This window comes from Aulonocara stuartgranti (genome assembly GCF_965226115.1).
Source record: "Aulonocara stuartgranti genome assembly, chromosome: 1".
NCBI lineage: Eukaryota > Metazoa > Chordata > Actinopteri > Cichliformes > Cichlidae > Aulonocara > Aulonocara stuartgranti.
In genome coordinates this window covers 1672802-1687014 of record NC_138939.1, presented here as the reverse complement: position 1 = coordinate 1687014, position 14213 = coordinate 1672802, and the positions used below count along the sequence as shown (strand labels likewise).

The following is a 14213-nucleotide window of genomic DNA, read 5'->3' as shown; positions in this document are numbered from 1 at the left end:
TATATCTATATATATATATATACACATATATATATACACACATATATATATATATATATATATATATATATATATATATATATATATATATATATATATAAATATGTATAAATATATATATAAATATATATATATATATATATATATTTATATATACACACTCTCCTAGCGTCTATGATGTATGTCGGGTTTTGCGGTGTACTGATCACTCTAGTTGTAGCTTGAAATAGGTTTCTGTTTTTTTACCTGGATAATTATGGGAGTGGTTTATGGAATATTCAGTGTCAAACATTAGCCATCCACACTATATGTTACTCTTTTATGTAACCAGAAAAAGATGAATGGAAATACATAGATAAATGTATGGAGTGTTGTGCACAACCGGGTTACACATTGTAACTCCGTATTAACTCTTATCTGTATATTTGACTTTGGTTGTAGAGTGTAGGAGCGCTATTCTACTCGGGCCGCTCTAGAAAACAGCTCATCTTTTTATGGAGAAGTGACACATCCGTTCCTCTGTGTACCTGTGAAATAGATCACTGTATAATTCAAAGCTTTTTATAGTGGCATGCTCTGCTGTTGTACTCGCCATCCATCCAAGTGTCGGCTGGTTCTTCTGTTTAACCTCTGAGCATCCATCAGACCGGCAGAGGTGACCCTCGCGTCACATCCACGTAACACGGTGTGGAAACTGGGAAACCTGACAACAGACGACGTCTGGGAGACCCGAGCCGGTTTCTTCATTCTGACGAGCCGTTCGAACGTTTTCCCTTTCAGATTGTTTCGTTTCTTCACAAACTGTGACATGTGTTCCAAGTAGGTGAAGATTCTTTAAAAACCCCATCCCTGCAAACCCACCTCTGAAAACTACCACACAAAGAAAGTAACTGGGATTATCCTCTCCACACCAGTAGACTTTCTTCTTCTTCCAGTCCTCTCCACCTCCTCCTGTCCCAGCTTCCTCCTCTGCATGTCCTCCTTCACTACATCCATGAATCTCCTCTGAGGTCTTCCTCTTCTCCTGCCTGGCAGCTCCAACTTCATCCTCCACCCTCCCTTCTCTGCACACGCTCAGACCATCTCAGCCTCTCTGATTCTGAGTCGTCCCTCTGATGGACTCATTTCTGATTTAGGACTTCCACCTCTCCAGACTACTTCCTGTTTAAAAAAAAAAGGTGGAGGAGGATCAGGCTGACAAACTCATTAAGTTAAGCCCGTGTTACCCCTAACAACTCAGTTTTTGACCCGTGGGTCTACGGCCATCCTCCCCGCTGTGAGTTTGAGGCCAAGCGGCGCCGGTTGGCGTCGGGACTTTGACCCTGCTTATAAAAATATGGGAGTGTTTTTGTCTCTGCCAATCAGGAGACTAAAATGAATCATTCTGACATCAAAAACTTTTTCTTGTTTTTGCTTTTTTTCAAAACACATTAGATGATGATGATGATGATGATGACCTCCTGGGTTAACTCACAGAGACTGAGGTAACTCTGCAGATGACCTGGTGGATGCTCAGAGGTCAGCGTCATGTTGCTGTTAGTGAGTGAACCTGAAGGAAACGGACGCCTCTGTTTCCGTTGGCTTGTCTGTATTCCCGAAGGTGACCTGGACCGCGTCCACCCTCAGAGGAGACGGGCGGTGTCATCTTTTATTTTGAAGTTGCCAAATCCTCCTTCGACCGAATCAAAGACGACGCCTGACCGCTCGGTCTTTTAACTCCCGTTGCCTTTGCTTTGCTCCCACTCCTGTTGTCATCAGATATAGACTGTTTATTTTCCCACGGCGGGTCGAGACATCCTCTCTGCGCGAACTCGTCTCTTCCTCTGTCGGTGTTTCTTTCCGATCTTTGTTAATGCTCGTATTTGGAACATGTTTTGCATTTTAAAGGTTTGTAATTTACTGTAAACTGTTTTTGCTGTTTATGGACAAAACTTTTACAAAATAAACTCATTGGAATGCAGAGCCCGTCTGTTTCCTGTTCACACTCACCAAAATAAAAGCACCTTTCTGACCTCCTTGGCTGTCTGTGTTACTGAGGTCTCACACTTCTGCCTTTGATTTCAGTCTTTTCTTTTTTCCCTTTGGTTCCAGTGTACGTTTACTTGCTTCAGTTTAGTTTTTTGGTTTCAGCCAATCTGTATGAGACATCCAATCAAAATTATAATCCTAAAATTACACAAATTAAAAGAAAATAAAAATATTTAAGCTCTGTTTAAACCGGCTTTTTTAAATTCATTTTTGTGTGTATGGAATGATCTTTTAATAGCAGGATCTGTAAGTCTGCTGTAGTTTGTTCACAGGTGTGTTAAATGTGCATCAGTCACACCTCAGAGCTGCTTCTCTGTGAAGTTTAACTCTTTATATTGTCACATTCATCAGAGCTGCAGAGAGCTCAGCTGCTTCTTCCTCTGGATTATAAAACCTTTTCCCGATGAACATCACAGCATCTTACTGCTGCTTTTTCATCCTTCATCTGTTGGATTAAAGAACATGAAAAGCAGCCACAGGTGTGATCTCAGCCTGTATTCAGGTTTACTTAAACGAGACCTTTATTATCTGAATATCTAATAACGGTTCACCTTTTGGAGCAAAATTTGGTTGATTTTAGGCGAGATGCTGAGTACTTATACTGTGAGACATTATAAGACCTCCAGTCAGAGGCAAACTGCTCACTGTCTGTTTTGTAGGCCACATTAAGAAAATAAAAAAGTACATTTTTCCTTGTACATTTTCTGTTCCTTCCTCTTAAAAAATACTGGGGGTTTTTTCTAATGAATTTGCCAGTTTCTTGTAAATAAGATAAGATAAGATAAGATAACTCTTTATTGTCATTGCACAGTCATACATAGTACAGTAGTACAATGAAATTGGAAAAACTGTCCTACGTCGGCACTACATATAACACAACACGACACGATATGACACATCACAACGTCTTGTAAATCTTGTAAAGTGTAAATTTGATATTCGACCCCGCCCCCACGTGACACCGCCCACTGTACTGTTGCCTTTGGTCCTGTGCCCATCACCGTGGTCCTGGTACTCCGCTGTTTCTGTGTTCTCTTTGTTTTCGATGCGCATGCCCTGTCTGCGCAGTCTGTGCACAGCGCTGATCCCCTGTAGTATGCGCGCGCTCACGCATGCGCAGCGCTCCTCCGTAATCCGGCGCTGAGAGGGAAGGACTCTGGGTTTAGCAGCGGCTCCCCCGAGCAGCAGTTTTAACAGAACTCCCGCCTTCCTGGATTCTCTGCCGTCCGGCTCCGAGTCGCGGGCAGAGTTTGGACAATGGCCGATAAAGAGGGTACGTTTAACGGCCGCTGCTCGGCGCCGAAAAACTGCTTTGGCCTGTTTTCCGAGCGCGCCGCTTTGTGCGCGCAAACTCTGTTAGGGTCTCATGTTAGCATCACATGCTAATATCAGAGCTGTCAGCGCGAGCTTTCCCGGGTTTAAAGCCTCCGTTTTTAAACACGAGCGCGTTTGAACGCCCAGTCTTTGAGTTCGGTATGACGTCAGATCTCCAAACTGACCCGGTTTGACGTTAATGAGCTGTTGCCTCACCACGAACAGCAGCTCCTCTGTTAGTCAGCACGCACACAGCTGGAGTCTGTTTCCTGCACGTGAGGCTGGTCAGGACTCCTTGAGCAAGGCACTTTGACTGAACCCCAAACTGCTCCAGTCCAGGTCCACTCTGCTTCCCCGGTAACGTTTCATACATGAAAGTGCTGTGAAGGCGGCATCACGTGATTATTAATCAGATAATCAATCAATCAGATTTTATTGTCAGCACCTTTCAGTCCGGTCAGAGCCGACAATAAATCAGAGTAAAATCATTATGCAGTAATAAGCGATTTATAATAACTTAAAAAGAGCACAAAAGCAACACTTTCAACGTTTAAATAGTTTGAGCAGATTAAGACTACATTTAGAAACTAATTCAGTAAAAACTAATGTGTTAAGAAACGAGGCAGATGCATAATAAAAATAGAGTAAAATATACAGTAATTTGACTACTGTAATGAGTAAATAATAATAAAATAACTGAGGTAAAAAATGGAAACTGCTTATTAAATCAGAATTTAAAATACAGTAAAAGTAAACAGTAATCCACAGGCTGACTGAAGCCTGGAGATGTTTAAGCTCAAAGATTTCAGGTATCAAAGTCTCCAAAGGTGTTAGCCGTGCAGGTCGGAGCTTCATACCTCTCCTCTTGGTCCCAGTGACGAGTCGGGCAGCAGAGTTTCGGTCAGCTGGTGTAAAGCCTCCTTACTTTGAGCCGACAGCGGTCAGTGAAAGCATCAGTTCCTCAGAGCGTGTCCCAGTCCTGCCGGCTCTTCTCCCAGATCACGAAACACCTCACCACATCTCTAAAGCTGGGACGCCGTTCAGAGGAAGCTCATTTCTGTTGTTTGCATTCTCGATGGTGTTGTTTCAGTTGCTGCCTGCAGCTCGTGGTCACAGGTGATCAGGTGATGGTAGAAACCTTCACAGGTCTCTCCTCCTCACAGCAGGCTGATCCATCACTGGGCAGTAACACTCGGGAGCGATGCACCGTTATATTGTCACCAAAGTGCTGCTCATAGGGGGTCATATGATTGTTGGCTTTTTCTCTGTATCTATTATTGTACGATCTACTGTACAATATAAAGCACCTTGAGGCGACTGCTGTTGTGATTTGGCGCTATATAAATAAAGGCGCTATATAAATAAGAAGTTGCGGGAAATTCCGCAGAAAAAGGGGAAAACTCCAAAACATCAGCAGGATGGCATCATGACATAGACACAGACTTTATTTCATCCCACACTGGGGAAATTCACTTTTCACATCAGCAGAAGGGACACGAAGAAAAGGTGAATTAAAGAAGTGTTTGAAACATTAATAAGAACAATACTATACAGTGTACAGATGATTACTGAATACAGTAAAATACATATAAGAAAAATCTTAAGCACAGTGGGAGTGACGATAATTCTAATGTGAGATTTAACAGCTGATTTGTGTAAACGTACTGTGTTTCGTGTGTTGGACGATCTGATTGGACCAAAACATCTTCATCTTTTCTATACATACCGTTATTTCTTTTTAAAGAGTTTCTCTTATTAATGTCTTTTTAAGGCAGTTGTAAAAATGTGGTCAAAGACTTGCAGAACAGGAGCAGATGTCTGCAGCTCACATACAGTCAGGATGAGACGCGTGTACCTGTGTCTCACCTTGTGGTCTCTCTGAAGTGTACGACGATGCGGTGGAGGAGCGGGTCATCAACGAGGAGTACAAGATCTGGAAGAAGAACACGCCCTTCCTGTACGACCTGGTGATGACGCATGCGCTGGAGTGGCCCAGCCTGACGGTGCAGTGGCTCCCGGATGTCAACAGGTAAAAGAAGGCTGCTCAGGTGTGTGCGAAGCTGCTGCTTTATTGGCTAGTTATGGTGACGGTTCAACTCGGCGCTCTCCACAGGCCGGAGGGAAAGGACTACGCGGTCCACAGGCTAGTTTTAGGGACACACACGTCAGACGAGCAGAACCACCTCGTTATCGCGAGTGTCCAGGTTCCAAACGACGACGCCCAGTTTGACGCGTCGCACTACGACAGCGAGAAAGGAGGTAAGGAAGGGCATGTTTATGTGCTGGTTACAGTTACTTCCTGTCTGAAAGGGAGGGGTTTAGCAGATCTGTGCACTCACACTGTGTTGTTGTGTCTCCCAGCAGGTACGTTGATGCTTTGTTCAGGTGTGCTGAAGGTGCGCCACTCCCACAGGTAGCATTAGTGTTTTAGCGTGCCGCTGAGCAGCTTTCGGGTACAGTAGGTCAGGACACGGCGGTCATGCCGCCGTCGCCTGTTCCTCTCCATCTGAGCGTTGTTGATCTTTCAGAGTTCGGCGGCTTCGGTTCCGTCAGCGGGAAGATCGAGATCGAGATAAAGATCAACCACGAAGGCGAAGTGAACCGAGCGCGCTACATGCCCCAGAACCCCTGCATCATTGCCACCAAGACTCCCACCTCCGACGTGCTGGTCTTCGACTACACTAAACACCCGTCCAAGCCAGGTGAGGTCGCCGCCCGGCTGCTCGCTACATGCTAAAATCAAACGCCCTCACGCATCATGACGAGGCATGTGTGTGTGCGTTTCAGATCCCAGCGGGGAGTGTAATCCTGACCTAAGACTGAAAGGTCACCAGAAAGAAGGATATGGCCTTTCCTGGAATCCAAACCTCAGCGGCAACCTGCTCAGCGCCTCCGACGACCACGTACGTGACATCATCGTTTAGCTTCAGTACACGAACTGAAGAAGGGTCCCTGTGAGGGTCAAGTTTAAGGGTTTAGAAGTCACACAGGCCGACAGCAGGACATTACCAGGATGCTCAATGTCAGATTTCAAACTAAAATACCTAAAATTCTTTTATAAAAGGCCAGCTTTTCAAAATAAAAGCTTCCAGTTTCTTATTGGATGCTGTCAAGACTTTTGGGACTTTCAGAATAAAGGCCCTTTTAATTTTAAAAAGTTGATAAGATCAAAAATATTTCTGTCTTTCATCAATTTTCCAAGGAAAAAAATTCCAGAGCGAAAGTAGCAGGTGCTTCTTCCGGTGAGCCAAACATTTCGTCCCGGTCACGCGGTGACGTACAGAAGTCGTCTCGTTATTGCTGCTCAGTCCCGTTAACGAGTGGATTTTCCCCCTGATGGTCACAGTTGACACTAAACTCTACATGTAGTCATTCAGAGGAATAAGAACGATCGTCTTTGCTTTTATCATCTGAAGACGAACGCAGTTACGGAACAATTAAACATTTCATGTTTGTTTGCTCATAAAACTTCCACATGCCCCGCCTCCTCTTCCTCTCAGACCATCTGCCTGTGGGACATCGGGGGCGGTCCAAAAGAAGGGAAGATCTTGGACGCAAAGACCATCTTCACGGGCCACACGGCGGTCGTGGAGGACGTCTCCTGGCATCTCCTCCACGAGTCACTTTTTGGCTCCGTCGCCGACGACCAGAAGCTGATGATGTAAGTGATCGTTAAAGGTGGTGGTTGTTTCTAACTGTGCGATCAAACCTGCTGGCTCTGACCCGCCTCCAACCATCCTCAGATGGGACACGCGCTCTAACAACACGTCCAAAGCGAGCCACTCGGTGGACGCTCACACCGCCGAGGTCAACTGTCTGAGCTTCAATCCCTACAGCGAGTTCATCCTGGCCACCGGCTCTGCCGATAAGGTAGAGGACACACCCACCTGCTCCTGTCATCGTAAGAATAAAGTTTTTTCTATTACTCGTATATGTTGAGGTGTGTGTGCTTTTCTTCCTGTCAGACTGTTGCATTGTGGGATCTGAGAAACCTCAAACTGAAGCTTCACTCCTTTGAGTCACACAAAGATGAAATTTTCCAGGTGAGACCTGAAAGTGTTTGTGAGGCTTCGTCGGTGACTCACACGTGATCGGAAAAATGATGGCGAGGCCTTCCTGTCCTTTTTATTAGGTACAATGGTCTCCTCACAACGAGACGATCCTGGCATCCAGCGGCACCGACCGGCGTCTCAATGTCTGGGATCTCAGGTAATGCCTCGCTGTCAGGCGGAGCTTCAGATCAGGGCGGGGCTTGAGACAATGACACTAATGTATTTTTATTAAAAATACTGATATCGATTTGTGTCGTTTTAGCAAAATTGGGGAGGAGCAGTCTGCAGAGGACGCTGAAGACGGCCCGCCAGAGCTCCTGGTAGGTGATGATGTCAGCGTCACGTCTTTAGGTGACACTCGCATGTCTTTATTCTGATCACATGATCATGGCTGACCTAAAAAACAAACATGTTTTAGTTCATTTTGACCTTTCGATGAGACAAGTGCGCTTACTCAGATACTGTGACGTAAGCAGAGAGTGTTCGAGTGCTTCAGGTGTGATCAGCAGGTGCATCATTTTCCTGTCAGAACAAAGCCCCGCCTCTCTAACCTGTCATTGCTGATCTCCATCAGTTCATCCACGGCGGCCACACGGCAAAGATCTCAGACTTCTCCTGGAACCCCAACGAGCCCTGGATCATCTGCTCGGTGTCTGAGGACAACATCATGCAAGTGTGGCAGATGGTGAGCGCGCACGCACACAGACGCACACAGACACACACAGACACACAGTGTGTGACGGTAACAGATCAGATGAAGTGGTGGGTGATGCGACAGCAGCAGCTCGGAGTTCTGACATGGAAATGTCATTTCGACTTGTGAAAGCCGACTTCAGGAAAACAGAATATCGTTTCACTCGCGCCAAAGACCAAAACATCTGGAAGCTCGTTCGGAGATGTTTCAGAAACGGTGTCACGAGCACGCCAACGGTCGTTTTGATTTCAAGAACATCAGAACGTCGGCTGTCTGATCCTCCAAACAAAGATTGATTTATTTAAACCTACTCGGGGTGCGGTGATGGTTTGCGAGGTTTTGGAGGGAGGCTGAGTGTGATGCAGGATCCGTGCTGAAAACTAACAGAGACACTGGGAATGTTGTCTTACTGGAGCCGTCCCGGTTGTAGCGTTCAAGGTAGGGCTGGGCGATATGGCCCAAAATCAATATCACGATAAATTGAGCAGTTAACCTCAATAACGATAAATGGACGATAACCACCCCAAGTGCCAAAAAAAACAAACGTTTTTTTTGGAGGGGGGTTTTCATTTGATGGGGCTGTGGCAGGCAGCATAGTTCCTCCAGTTATTTTGATAATATTATTCCCCCTAGACCTATTCATTGCAATTATATTATTACCACTTTAAAGGACTGTAAAATGTCACTGAAAATAAATGAAAACAATAGTAGTAAGTACTTTTAGTGGTTAAGATTTATTAACTGAACAAAATAAAAAGTGTAGGATACAATATGTAACCATGCTCTCTAAAAAATGTGTATCCCTTGTAAACAAAATAGTTTAATAATAAATATGTTTCACATTGGCTATTCACAAAGTAAACAATGATTGTGCAAATGTAATGCCATCATGGACAAAGGCCTATCTCTGCTAAGGCCTTGAGGTACTATAACTTGTAAACAAATAATGTCACAAACACAAATGTCAATTGAACACAGAAAAAACTATAATAAATACTAAGCACTGCCATGTGACTCGTGAAAACTATAAACTGTTAAACAAAAACATTAAATAGTGCTGTTTGCAAAAAACTTCAATAGAACACTGATAGTTAAAATTAAGCAGGGCTTGAACATTTTTTTTGTTAACAAGCGTCTCCTCTTCCTCCTCCACCAGCTCTACCTCCGTCGCTGCTGCTTCAACATTTAAATCGTCCTCCATTTGTTCACCCGTGTCTCGTCTTGTTACAGGTAGTAGAGTCATGTGACTCCACCCCGTCAAGTCTGTAACGTAGCACAGCGTCTTAAAGGGACATGAACATCGCCAACCTGCACATGCCTTTTCTTTTTTTTTTAAATACCGAATTTACCGACATGGGCAAAATGACGTCGATGAGAGTCATAAATATCGGTAACGATAAATTTTTGATATATCGCCCAGCCCTAGTTCAAGGCCTCGATCGGCTCATCAGCTCCGTGGTCACAGCGCTGTAGCTACTGTGCATTCTGGGCTGAGCTGTGCAGCGTCACAAAGCTTTGCCTCGGTCGCAGCTTGTGGGTCCTCCAACAGGACAAAGACACAGGAATGGCTAACAACACAGCAGTGGACCGCTCTGAGGCGGCCGTACGAGCCCTGATCCAAATTCAGATTGTATTTGTCGCATACAGTACGACAGACCAGATACATGAATAAAACTAAAATTACAAATCAAGTATAAAATGAAAGTTAAAAATCCAAAATAAAAAGGTGCAAATCAGCAGACGGTGATATGAGATATGCAGAGTCTCCAGTCCTACACCTTGTTCATTGCCCGAGTAGCCTGGAGGAAGCTCCTCCTCTTTCCCTCTGTGTTGGCCTTATTGGAGCGGAAGCGCTTCTCTGACCTCAACATTGAGAGTCCATTGGTGGGGTGGGAGGCGTCTTTCAGCATCTTCCCGGCTTTGGTGCTGCACCACTTGGTGTAAATAGACCCTGTGCACAAGAAAATACTAACTTCCTGTTTTAAGACCGGATGTAAAGTTGTGCATTTCCAGTAACTTTATTTTGCGGTCAATTGCTACTGCGAAGATGGACTCCCAAACCATGTCCAAAACACAAAAACACAAAGATCGCGTTAAGTTACAAAGAGCAGAAGATGGGAACGCTCACCATTACTGTGTCATAAAAAATCAAATGATCAGTTTTGACGTTTGAAGAGTTTAGATCGGTTGGTTGTTTACGTCACTCAACACAAGCAGAACTGCATCACTGCAGCAGAAGCACATCTCTGCATAGTGACAGTTCTTATGATTTAAACAGGCAAATGTTCAATCTACAGGCGAACAACAGTGAAAGCCAGATGTTTCCCCCGTTGTGTCGATATCAGTCCACACCTACACAGCATGTCAACAAACCGTGAAAAAAAACCACAGAAAAAAATAAATGAATGGTTGCTGATCAGGGTTTCTATGCATTAGTATTTACAAAGGGTATGTTGTGACGTACCTTCAAAATTACAGCGGTCCCTCACTATAACGCAGCTGTGCTGTTTCACTCATTTCTTTTTTCATTGCCTTTTTTTGTATACAGCGCATTGTCGATCTCCTCCGTGCCATCTCTCCTATACAGTACAGTGTGACTCTAAAGACACTAACCATCGCACAAAAAGTTGGACTTAGGGATGGGTATCGTTTAGGTTTTATCCGATACCGGTGCCAAATCGGTACTTTTGAAACGGTGCCGGTGCTTAAAGAATGGAGAACACAAACTTGGTCCAAAAACCTCTCATGTTCAGCTGTTTTTCTGTAAAAAGATAACAATGTTAGCCTTTTCTGCAGCTATGGGGCATATATGGTATCACTCTTGGCTGGAAGCAGTGCTTAAACAATGGAAAAAACACAAACTTTGTCCAAAAACCTCTCATGTTTAACTGTTTCCCACTTTTTCTTTGATCATTTTAGCCTTTTTGGCCAGGGTGAAGGGAGCATCTGCCATCAAACAAGAGGACAGCCGCATGTAACTACGTCTGTGTTTGCTAGTTCACCTTACATGCATTAATTCAATAACGTGGTTAGCCTACTCAACGTAAATTACACACAAACAACATTAAGCTACTCACGCAGAGAAGAACGGCTGCTGCTGCATCATCATCCTCATCATTTCTGCTACACTGGCAGGGCTAGGGGCCAGGACTCTCCTCTTCGTGTTTTTGGGGGATGTTGCAAACTCCGGGTCCGATAACAGGCACCACACCCGCAGTAGATGTGCTCGGTGTGAGGTCTCGCAGTAAGCTATCAAATACGGCGCATTTCTGGGCTTTTAAAAAAAAACGCTATGCGTCGCCAGGTGTTTCATCGGATTCGAGGTGTTACCTCCTTTGACAGTATCACAGTATCAGCTTAAAGCTCTTGTTGCTGCTGAGTTTGCATCTTTTGCTGTGAAGTACAGCCAGACTTTTGACCGCTTCGCCTTGGGCATTTTTAATCTGTAGCTCTGCTCTAAAAGAACGTACGTACCTGGCCCCGCCTACTATCATCGGAAACGTAAAATGATTGGCTAGAAGTGTATCACAGCTCAGGAAAAAAAAAGCACCGAAATAAAGCACCGAAATGTGCGCTGCTTTTCGGTCTGGTTACTACCGTTTATGTCAGAACCGGTGACATCATGGGACCGGATACCGGTACCCATCCCTAGTTGGACTTCTGATTCATAAATGTTGAATTCTCTGGCAGCGGCTCTACTCCGTGTTCTGGACCTGAAAACAGGGTTTGATCTGTGGTTTCATTCTATAATACTGGACTTATTTTTCTACAAAGGTTTGAACTTTGAGAGTTTAAAGAAGAGAGAAAAGTGAAAATGTTCATGCCTTCCTGAGAAACGTGTACAAAGTGTACAGTGAGGGGTTTTTACAGCCTTAAAACATCTGTAATAATTGTAAAAAATAAAGTTGGCTACTTTGTTGAACAAGGAGTGAATAGTAGCAAATGCTAAGGCGCACAGAGTCTATAGACTGCAGGCGAGGGAGCTCTGAGCCAATGATGCGTTCGGCAGAGCGCACCACTCTTCGGCGAGCTCGTCTGTCCTGCTTGGTGCTGTTCACGTATGAGGTGCAGATATTACCCGTCAGGATGCTCTGGTTGGTGCATGAGCAGCACAAATCCCACCTTTACCTGTGGAGCTGAAATATCCAGTCTGGAGAAACAACCCTTCAAACCCGAGAGCGTTTGCACAGCTGTGGACAGTTGGAGAAACCGCTGGATTGCAGCGAGAGCCTCAAAATGTTAATATGCATGTAAATATGAATTATGAAGGTAGAAGGTGGTCCATCATTGTGTCAGGCCAGTTTCAACAATGTCAGAGTGCAATGTTTTTAACATCGGGGGGAAAGAGGACTGTTCGTCTGATGTTCATCAGATTCCTGCCGATCTCTCACGCCGCCCGTGTTGAGGTAGGAACTGCAGCGCTGCTTCTAACGGTTCCTTCCTTTCTTGCAGGCAGAGAACATCTACAATGACGAGGAGCCCGACAACACACCTGCGTCAGAGCTGGAGGCTCAGGGATCATAACCCCGCACAGGCTCCACCCCTGACCCCCACCCGTCCTCTCCCTCCCTCTGATTCATCTCAGTGCGAAAAGAGCAGCGCGGCGCGTTGGAGGCGTCTCGCACTCCGGCGCCGTCTCGCTTCGCTTCACCACTGCCCGGTACCCAAAAGCACCGACGCACCTGGAAAAGAACTGAAGTCCCTCTCGGGTGGGCGGAGCTCGATGGATTGGCTCTGTGTGCACGCTGTCGCTGTGAATTCATTTTAAAAGGGCTGACGGAAGGAAACGCAGCGTTACAGCATAGCTTGCTCCGTTCCTCCACCTGCAGCTCCTGTTAGATGTTCCCGAGTTGACGACGCGTCCTCCAAACAAACATTCCCGCTGCGTTCGCCTCCCGCTCCTTCGGTACTTCCTCACCCCTGCATTTGGCTAAATTCCTACACCCGAGGGAAACAGACCTTTGTTCTGTTACATGATGTGAAACTTTAGTTTTTGGTTCCTGCACCTCTGATCGCAATAAAGCTTTTGTAACTTTTCCAAAAATGCGTCTCAGCAATTCTTTAAGATCCGGCCTCTAGCCAAACCATCAGCTCCTGTATCATTTGTGCCGTTATGAAAACAACGACCTGATCAACATGAGGAACAAACAGGAATCAAAGAACAGAAACCAGCAGCGCTGCAAATTCTACAAAACGTTTATTGAAAAGCGAGACAGACTGTAGGAACACGGTAACGAGGGGTCGTTAGTCAAACAAGCTCTCCAAAGCTGTGACGCCTCTTTGTTCAGTCTCACCTGCAGAGGTAGATTCTGACATTACCTGAGAGTCAGAAAGAAGAAACGTGCTGCAACCTTGGTCCCCAGCGTCACCACCTCCATCCTCCATGTACAGTCTTTTAAAGAGGTCACAGGTGAAATCATGTCGAACACAATCCGTTACCTGACAGGTCCAAACACTGATCATGTGACTTTATCTGGCCCCTTCATTATGCGTGTGTGGGGGGGAACAAGTTCAATAAAAACAGAACCGGTGAATCTGACGGGTCCAAACGCTCCTTCAAACTTTCAGCGTTGCTGTTCTCGCAGCTGTTTCAATAAAGTTTAACGTTCTCGATAAAAGGTCGTGCTGAGGTTTTGTGGTGGGCGGAGACAGACACCATCACCTGACAGGAAAAAGATGAAAACGGATCAAACTGCCTCAGTCATTCGGGCGCTGCTGTGTGGTTTGAATTACAGATGTGCAGCAGGAGAACAGCGCAGAAAGCAGCTGGAGCGTTTTTTAAACGACGGCACATCAAAAAAGCCTCATCCGACGCCGGAGACGCTCTGAAACACGGTCGACACGTCGGCGGGACCATCGAGGGTGACCCCGAGTTAAAGTGGACCTGCTTCTGCTCACTTCCTGTCGTGTATTTCCTGTTCCTGCGTTGTGTCCTTCATGTTAAAGCTCAGCTGCTCTAAACAGTCTGTTTTTTCTACTCTTGAATCTGGATGATGTCACAGAGAGGTGGTGCCCTGTTTTTCAAGAAGCAGCCAATCAGAATGCTGTCTTAAAGTGGGAGGAGCTAAACCAGCCTATTTCAGCAGCAGTGAGGCCAGGTATGATATACAGAAGGATTATATTGA

The 14213-nt window shown here is 45.3% G+C and overlaps 1 protein-coding gene across 2 annotated transcripts; it reads left to right on the top strand.

Annotated features, from left to right (window-relative positions):
- The first annotated feature begins 3134 nt into the window (after positions 1-3134).
- On the top strand, positions 3135-13132 carry LOC309710675 (histone-binding protein RBBP7). Of its 2 annotated transcripts, none has more exons than XM_082540354.1 (12): positions 3135-3301; positions 5227-5371; positions 5456-5601; positions 5871-6044; positions 6130-6245; positions 6843-7003; positions 7086-7212; positions 7308-7385; positions 7475-7551; positions 7657-7714; positions 7969-8079; positions 12541-13132. In XM_082540354.1, exons 1-12 carry the CDS (start codon positions 3286-3288, stop codon positions 12610-12612), a joined length of 1281 nt encoding a protein of 426 aa, XP_082396480.1. In that variant the 5' UTR covers positions 3135-3285; the 3' UTR covers positions 12613-13132. The 2 variants fall into 2 exon arrangements, with proteins under 2 accessions (XP_082396480.1, XP_082396479.1); XM_082540353.1 differs by having other exon boundaries at positions 5868-6044.
- Positions 13133-14213: the final 1081 nt, after the last annotated feature.

Bases quoted from the DNA above. Each gene is read 5' to 3' on its own strand.
- LOC309710675 (XM_082540353.1), top strand. The intron at 6,246-6,842 runs GTACGTGACATC...TCTTCCTCTCAG, and splicing joins TCAGCGCCTCCGACGACCAC to ACCATCTGCCTGTGGGACAT. The intron at 7,004-7,085 runs GTAAGTGATCGT...AACCATCCTCAG, and splicing joins GACGACCAGAAGCTGATGAT to ATGGGACACGCGCTCTAACA.